Source organism: Kryptolebias marmoratus, unplaced genomic scaffold (assembly GCF_001649575.2).
Source record: "Kryptolebias marmoratus isolate JLee-2015 unplaced genomic scaffold, ASM164957v2 Scaffold71, whole genome shotgun sequence".
Lineage (NCBI taxonomy): Eukaryota > Metazoa > Chordata > Actinopteri > Cyprinodontiformes > Rivulidae > Kryptolebias > Kryptolebias marmoratus.
In genome coordinates this window covers 674-9,772 of record NW_023665805.1, presented here as the reverse complement: position 1 = coordinate 9,772, position 9,099 = coordinate 674, and the positions used below count along the sequence as shown (strand labels likewise).

Here is a 9,099-nt window from a genome sequence, read left to right as displayed (position 1 = left end):
AGGACCAGGTTTAGAGCTCCTAACAGGACCAGGTTTAGAGCTCCAACAGGACCAGGTTTAGAGCTCCAACAGGACCAGGTTTAGAGCTCCAACAGGACCAGGTTTAGAGCTCCTAACAGGGACAGGTTTAGAGCTCCTAACAGGGACAGGGGCAGCTGGGGCCTCACTCCAGCTGCAAACTGCAATAAAATTAATATTAAAAGAAAAACAAATAATTATGGATATTTTAATTGTTATATTTTATGATCAAGAAAGTAATGTTTTCTGTTAAAGGTTGATTGGTCATTAGGACATTGAAATCGTAATTTAATATATAAAATTATCAAATAATTTACCCAGAATTCTGCCTGTTTGTCTGTGCTGAGTGTGAACTCTGCAGTAATCAGAGCTGCTGACAGCAGGAAGTCAGGAAGCAGCAGCCTGCTGGGCTCATGGCTTTCAGGTGCGTCTACCTGAGTTACAGAGAGACAACCCTGAGGGGGGGGGGGTTACTCTGATGAGACCTTCAGACATGACATCAACTGCATTAGTTTTATTTTTAGCTCAGATATTTCAGGTCATGTAGAGGATAAAAGCAGCACTGGAACCATTAAAGTTCAGTGGTTTGGTTTCCCCTGTTGCAGCTCGCAGAGATTTCAGGGTCAATCACAGGAAAGCTGCGAGCGTTCTGCGGTTTCACTTCCTGCTCTGAGGTAATTAAAACTGAAACAATAGAGCTTCCTGCAGCTCGGACATCCAGACTCGGATCTAAATCACTCTGCGGAGCTGAAGGCAGCTGGTTTATATCCGCCGTTTTAAAGTGAAGACACAAAATGAGTCTGTGCTGATCCACGTCCACATGAGAACAAATCCAAAAATAATCCGAAGGTAAAAACAGACTTCAGTTTATCCTACTGACAATGAAGAGATGAGAGGATGAAACCTCATTTAGTTATCAGCTCATCTGTTCATCCAATGATCCGAATCCACAGAAGTCACCTGCTGATGACGAACTGTGGAACAGCTGTTAATAAGAACAACCAGCTGTTAACGAGATCTATCACCTGGTTTTCATTACAAAAGAAAACCAGATAAAGAGAGAGAAGGTGCTTCAGTGTTTGTTTTTTATCTTTTCTGACTCTTCTGTCCTCTTCAGATCTGTGTCCCACCAACTTAAAACTTTTCTTCTTGTTCTTCTTCAGTTCTCTTTGTCTGCTGCTCTCCGGACGTATTCAGGAAGTTGATGATTCACTTCTGGGAGGCAGACCTTCCTCACGATCAGTTTGTCTTTTTTTACATTGACCTGTTCGCTGCCAGCCTCAACTCCAGACAGCAGCAGCCGTGGTTCCGTGGAGACAAGGACGACGCCGTGGCCAAGAAGGCCTTCCAGGTACAGAGAGCGTCTCCGAACACAACCGCCACAGGTTTCTGGACATTAGACTGAGGTTCGGCAGGTCGCTTTAAACCCATTTCCTTTTGTTTCCAGTGTGTAAAGATCCTGACGTACCGAGAACCTCAGAACCCTGAGTACCGAAGGTTTGTCTCGGACCTGAAGACCGACGCTTTGAAGATGTTCAACTACAGTTTGGACTGTTCTCTGGTGAGGGTTCTGGTTTTACCATGGACCATTAGAACCACAGTGGGTTTTAACTGGTACCATCAGAAACAGGCTTCTGCTGAACTGGTGGACTTGAGTTAGATAAAGAGTTCTAGTTCCTGACCTGCAGGAAACATTTCGGTCACTGTCGGTCCTTCTGGGTTCTGAAAATGCGTCCAGGTTCTGTATGTTTAAGTCCTGGTTGCCATGGAAACTGTAGGTATGAATGGGGTGTTGTCTTTGTTCTGGTTCTGGACAGTAGAGTGAGAGTCCGGTTGACATGGAGTGTTCCTCTCCAGTTCTGCTCTTTGCAGAACCTGTGGTTTGAAGAAACAGATAACGCTGCTTTTCTCCCCAGAAACATCTGTAACAATCATCTATGAAAACTCTACAGCCTGGAAGTCCTGGTTCCACGGAGTAGAAAATGTAGGAACCTGAAGAACCTGAAGAACCTTGCTGAGTTCAGCCAGAATCAAATCTGGATCTGAGCCTGGTCTGTTCCAGGATTAGAGTCCATACATTCTTCTCCTAAGGTTCCACAGATGTTCCTCTGCAGTGTTCGACCGCAGTCCTGATGTGAAACGATCCCTTCCACGTGCACGCCTCCACGTGCACATCTCCACATGCACGCCTCCACGTGTTCACATGTCTGTGTGCTGAAGCTACGATCTCATCCGATCTGTTTTCTGAGAGAACTGTTTCAGAACGTTCTGAATGGGACTGATTGTCTTAGAACTGGATTGAATTGACTGTTGTTGAATTTTGATCTGGATTTATGATTTGGACTTGCTTTGTTCTCTTGTTCTGACTTCTGTTGTGCTGTAAAAACAAACTGAATGGAAGTGAATTGAATTTCTACGTGCACACAGGAACCTGAGGGCTCCTGGCTCTGGTTTAATCCAGTTAGAGATGGTAACGATCAGAGAGCCGCCTGGTGGGTCTGAAACCCGTTAATCAGCTGCAGACAGGCGGCTGCAGAAAGCTAATAGTGTTAGCATTATTAGCATAACATTGTTAGCATGAAGACGTCAGAGATCCCATCCATCAAAGGGAAGCAGCAGCAGCATGAAGCTGGTTTCCTCTCAGTCTCATCTACCGCAACATTTACAGAGGAACTCTGACCTTTGACCTCAGAAAATGGCTCCTAAACTCGAGGGATGACTCGGATTGTGTCAACACAAAGAACCAGTTTTAAATCAGATCTTTAGTCTTTTTGTGTCACAGACACAGAATTTCTTCCCATTTCTTTGGAAAATAAAAAAACAATGAAAAACAGGTTTAATTTGTTTGTTTTTATTTTTGTTGTTATTATAGTTTTTAATTTTTTGGGGGGGGGCTTTTGTTTTAGGTCTGTTTAAACTTTTGGGTCTGTTTATTTTGGTTTTATGTTGATTTCAGTTTGAGGGTTATCTTTTTTATTCTAGTTCTTGTCAGAGTTTTGGGGGGGGGGTTCTTTTGATTTTAGTTTGGTTTTCTTCTGATAACCAGATGTTTGCAGAGACACAGAGTTCACTTTGGTTCCATAAAATTGAGAAATAAGAGCATGAGGAACAGTTTTTCAGGCCAGGATAGGTTCTGCTGATTGGCTGCTTCCTTCTCTACAGGAAATGTTCTGATGAACCTGTTTGTGGTGATAAAGCAGCTGAACGTGTATAATTCCTCCTGAAGCCGTTCTGTATCTTCATCCTGTTCTCAAGGAGTCAAAGACAAGCTTCCACCTGGTTCAGACGGGTTTTATTTGAACTGTAAAGGAAGACTCAGGTATAAACAGGAGCTTCTCTGTGTTCCAGATGAACATCATAGCTGGAGGATTTTACGATGGTCTGATGCTCTATGTCCACGTTCTGAATGAGACCATGGCTGCATTCAGAGGTCGTCCTCCAGGAAAAGTCGTGACTCGGAGGATGTGGAATCGAACGTTTCACGGTCAGTGAAGAAACTTTGGTTGATTTCTGCCTGTGGGAGGTGGAGACATGCTCTCCGTCATCTTTACGATGTTTACAAGCTTCTGCAGGATGAAGAGTTTGGTTTTAATCTCTTAAAAACCTGAAACTGTCTGATTCTGGTACTGGTTCTGGTACCAGCATTGTTTAGACCCATGATATTCCATAACAGCATGAAGACACAGACTGTGGACCTTCTGCTGGAGTCTGTGTCTGAGTTCGTTAGTTTTGGTGTCCTTCAGGGATGAATCCTTGGCCCTCTCAGTCAACCAGGTTTTAGTTCTGCATGGTGGTCATTAGAACTTGTTTTGAATTCATTAAAATTAACTTTTGATAGTAAATAAAACCCACAAAACATCATCAACACCGTCAGGTGACAAATCAGCACCTTCAGGACAAACTCATGAGGTTTCATGTCACAATTTACAGACTTTATTGTTTCTTATTTTATTTTAGTTTTTGTGTTCAGAATTCAAGTTCACACAATTCTCATAATCTAGAAACGATTTCCTCATTTCAAATCAGTTTGTTTTATTTTGTAGCGTTAGCTGTTGTTCTGTTGTGTTAACTTCCTGTTTGTTGATTTATTTGACTTCCTGTCTGATTCTTTCCTGCCATGCTTGGACTTTAGTTTGGTCCAAATGTGTCTGCAACTTTCTGTCTTGTGGCTGTTTGATCTAAGTTTTAGGTTCTTTAATAATCTGTTGTTCAACATTCAGGAATGGAGAACATGAGAACTTCAGCCTGATGTTCTGTCTTTCTTCAGAGACTGACAGGACTTTTTTTTGCCAAGTTCCACAATCCAGAGTTCTGTTTACAGATTAGTTTTTGGACTTGGATCAGGGTTCTTTGATAGTTTGGGGCTTAGGTTGGGATTCTGTTATTGTTCTGGCCTCGGTTTAGGATTTTTAAAGGTTCTAGGCTCGGTTCGTGGTTCAATGATTGTTCTGGGCTTGGATTGTGGTTCTAACCCTGATGCAAGCCCAAAACTTGCATCAGGGTTCTGTGACTGTTCTGGGTTTGGAACTGGGTTCTGACAATGAAAAAACATGTTCTACTCACACTCCAAAGGCTGAGGAGGAAGAGGGGACAGGTCCAGTCGTCCTCCAGTCCTGAGCCAGTAGTTTTGGACCCCTTCAGACACAGGAAGTCCTGAAAGTCCTCATCATCAGAACCCGTGAAAGTGTTGGAGAAGGGTCAGTGTTCTGAAGAGAAGAAGAAATGAAGATTCAGGAAACTTGGCTCCACCTGTGAATATGTTGGGTTCTGTTGGGTCAGAGCTCAGACAGGGAACAGAACATCTGGGTTTCCAGCTGTTACAACCTCTATCAGTGCTGCAGGATCTAGCTTCAGAACCGGGTCTGGGTCTGTGTTTGGTTCTGATTAGACTTAGAAGTATCAGGTTCTCTCTGCAGAGCTGACCTTTGACCCCAGGTCTGCAGCATGAACTCATCATTTGAGCAAAAACAAAATCAAGACATTCTTACTTTTAAAAGTCATCACATGACTCCGCTAAAGTTTCAGAATAAAAGTTCAGCTTATTGGACTTCCTGTTTGCCTTCTCACAACAACAGTTTCCAAGGGGTCAGAGGTCAATCCTGTGCAACCTCACAGTTCCGTCTTTGACTCTGACCAGCTGGTTTCTGAAGAACCCACTGGAACAGGAACCACACAGGTTCTGTTCACACAAACAGTTTGAATCTGGTTTAAGTATCAGTGAGGTGAACTGTGATTCCAAATGACGAGGAATGGAAAGTAGATACTCAATAAACCAACCATGGCCACCCACACCTAGCAGTCCGTGAGCAGGATGGGTGGACAGTCCTGCTCCTGCAGGTGATCCTCTGAGCAGTCTTCACCACCCGCTGCAAGGCGAGCAGCTTCCATGCCACATGGTGACACGAGGTGATGCTGTCCGCGGTGCACATGTAGGACATGAGGACTGTGGTGCCCAGTCCAGCCTGTCTGAGCCTTTGGTGGGTCTTCCTTACCAAGCTGCTGCAGTTAGAGTCTCAGGTGACTTAATGGAGGGGACAACTTGCCCCTCAGCTCCTCCAATGGAAAGAGGTGGTGGTGAGTTCTGGTGGCTCTTCTGAAGTTGATTATTTCTTTAGTTTTTTTTCCACATTCAGACAGAGGTTGTTGTCTCGACACCATTGCCCCGTTCTTCCTCCTCCTGCCTGTATGCTGTCTCATCATCGTCAGAGATTGGTCCTCCCACAGCTGTGTCATCTGCTAACGTTTGGCAGTCATATTTCAGCGAGGAGTAGAGCAGAGGGCTCAGGACATCCCTCTGGTGAGCAAGAGGTGATGTGTTTTCTGACGGCTCTGTCAGTTAAGGGGATTTGACTGCATGTGGTCTGAAGCCTTGGTTCACATTTGGTGGTGATTAGATGTCAGTTACCTGTGCTGTATGAACACACAGCTCCTGAATGATGAGACACAGGAAGTTAAACGCCTCCCTCAGAATCAGTAACCCCCTGCTGCATCACAAATAAATCTGGTTCAACTTCTGTTTCACTTGGTAACTGGCCTGGTGTTTACTGTTTTTATTGTTTCATATTTATTTGTTTTGATTTTCTATTTCATGGTGAATCTTGTTTTGTGTATTCTTGGAGTGGCAGCAACAATGATGCATTTCCCTGCAGGGATTAATAAAGTATTTTTATTCTACTCTATGCTACACACCTCCATGTTCCACAGTGAGCAGCAAACAGGACTTCAGCAGCTCTGATGTTGCTCTAATAATTACATCATGTTCAGACATCTTGTTTTGACATTAACACGGTTCAGAGCCATCTGAGTTGCTTTTTTGTTGAATTCAACCTAACAGAAACAATATAAGAGAAATAAAGGTGCAAAATGATCAGTGACTTCAGAGCTCAGTGTCAGAGCAGCAATTAAAGCTTTTATGCTGTAAAACTCCCCAGCTGTGAACGTAATCCCAGCTCTGTGTTCAGGTAGGTGAATATATAATACAGCCTGTGATTGACAGCAGGTTGCAGCTGACAGTGACTTACTGCCAGGATCTGAAAGCTCTAAACAAATAAAAAACTCATCCACACTGTCCTGCAGTCCACTTTGATTAATAAAATCCTGACAAAATGAGTTTTTTGCTTAGAAAATTTCTAATAAACAGTTCATTAAAACTTTGAGCTCAAATCAAGAATCTGTATCTCTGGAATATTCCAGAAGGTGGACTTTAGTTCACCTCCGGTCCGCCCTGCTGTGGGGTCCCTTCAGTTCAGGAGCCCTGCCACCAAACGGCTGCAGGAGTCCAGACTACCTCCGACTACCTCTGGGTTCGGTGAACACTGAAAGAATTCACACCTGGTTTTAGTTTTCTGTAGGTTTGTTTCTTCTAAAGACAACCCCAACGATTTACAGAGACAAGTTCTGGTTCTGGTTTCAGACCAAAAACCCTCTAAGGAACCTGGCTCACCTTCAGAACCTGTACCCAGTCTCTGTCTGGAACCGGTTCTTCTGGCTGCAGATGGTTTGTTTTCACTGTAAATCTTTGTTTTGACCTTTGAACCTCACGTGAGGTGAAGCAGAACCAAAACAGCTCAGTTCTAATTCTGTGAACGTAGTTTGGACCTTAAGCCACAGAACCCGATGTTCTGATCTGTGGAGGATCCAGGTTTGCAGCAGAACTGGGCTTTGATGACTGCAGCTGACCAAACATCTGTCAGTGATTCTGACTATTATTATTATTTTTTTTTTAATAGGGGCATATATTATAAGATTTTTTTTTTTCTTCTGCTACCTTTCATTTTTTGTTTGATTTGCATTTTTTTTGTATGTGAATGTTTTGTTTTTTTAAAATGAAAATGAATAAACTGAATAAAAAAATTTAAAAAAAAAAGTCTGAATCACCTTTCACCTCGAACACACACACACACACACACACCTGGACCGGCAGAACCAGTCCGACCCGACTGATCCTCCGGCTGCAAAGTTTCAATTTCTGGGTTGAGCTGGAAACCTGTAGGTCTCTTATTGTGACGGGGTAAGGGTCAGAGGTCATTGCTGTAAACACTTTTTAACAAACCAACCTGATTTTGTTTTGAAATCTGATCCATCTGTTTCTGCTTCCTGTCCATATGTTGATGGAAACCACTCAATCCATAAAACTCTCCTGGTGATTTATTGGAGGCACATTGAAGCAGATCAAATCCGGTCTCTGCAGCACTTGTGTCTGAGTCTGAGCTGGGGGAACATCTGTGAGACGGATCCATGCACTTTAAAGAAAATCTGAAAAACAAACAGCTGGACTCATGGGTGCAGTTTATTAAAAACAATCTGAACAGATAAAACAGGAAAAACAATATGGAGAGAAGATGAACAAAGCCCCACTCAGGACTTGCTCAAGCTTTAATTCTGGAAACAGGACATTAATTAGTTGTTTTTGTGTTCATGAAAAAGTCACATCCCTGAGGAACTCCTCCAAACGTCAGAGAACAGAGGACTGAAGACACATCCCTGAGGAACTCCTCCATAAGTCAGAGAACAGAGGACTGAAGACACATCCCTGAGGAACTCCTCCATGAGTCAGAGAAGACAGGACTGAAGACACATCCCTGAGGAACTCCTCCATGAGTCAGAGAACAGAGGACTGAAGACACATCCTTGAGGAACTCCTCCCAACGTCAGAGAACAACGGACTGAAGACACATCCTTGAGGAACTCCTCCATGAGTCAGAGAAGACAGGACTGAAGACACATCCCTGAGGGACAACGTGTCAGAGTGATGAACAGAGGACTGAAGACACATCCCTAAGGAACCTCTGTGCTCAGTGTGATGGAGGCTTACTACCAACACAAACTACCTCCCGTCTTTCTGACAGGAAGTCCAAAGCCCACAGAGTCAGGTTTTTAGTCAGAGAAGGTGGGAAACTGGATTTAATGTGACCCATGATGTTCATTATGACACAGGTCAGAGGTCAAAGTCACTGTAAAGCAGGTTACAGCTTTTTTTCAAGGCACCCCACAAGTAGCTGGTTTCAGGCCAGGTTTTAAGCCCCACCCCTCCATGTAAACTAACTGACTGAAAAATAAAAATAGACTTCAGATCATTTTTTCTAAGTGCTGATTTTTGTTGATTCTCGTAACTCTTACCTCGCTGCTGGTTGTTTTTAAATCATTATTTAATGTTTTAAGAAAAGCGTCCTGTTACACTGTGATTGACAGCCTGTGATTGGGAGGGTGTGGAGGCGGGACTTTCTTATCTCGCAGCTCCCGGCTCCAACATGGCCGTTCCCAAAGAAACGGACATTTGTCTTTAGTTCTGAAGAACGAAAGAAGACAGAGATGCTTCGTCCATCCACGGTGCCTTCCTGTGACAGGGTGTCAGAGTCCGACCCGTCTCTGTAACAGAACCCCGGTCCTCTTTAATGAGACCTGGCAGCTCCTATAATCTGTGGACCTGGTGGTTCTGTTGCCAAGCAACAGGCGCCAGCTGCTGCTGTCAGAACTGGACCAATTCTCTTTTTGTTTCACTCTGTTTACAGTTAGTTCAGAACCACAGCTGTCCTGTTCTGATCCAAACAGCAATCTGGTTTCCAAAGGACAAACTGAGCA

The 9,099-nt window shown here is 43.7% G+C and overlaps 1 protein-coding gene across 1 annotated transcript in view; it reads left to right on the top strand.

Annotated features, from left to right (window-relative positions):
* The window catches only part of LOC108228865 (atrial natriuretic peptide receptor 1-like), an 18,366-nt gene extending 10,538 nt beyond the window's left edge, over positions 1-7,828 (top strand). Inside the window, exons 3-5 of the mRNA XM_037974472.1 lie at positions 1,182-1,369; positions 1,466-1,579; positions 3,367-7,828. Coding sequence (XP_037830400.1) covers positions 1,182-1,369; positions 1,466-1,579; positions 3,367-3,510 — 446 coding nt within the window. The 3' untranslated portion in view covers positions 3,511-7,828. The remainder of the gene's footprint in view (positions 1-1,181; positions 1,370-1,465; positions 1,580-3,366) is intronic.
* The last annotated feature ends 1,271 nt before the right edge of the window (positions 7,829-9,099 follow it).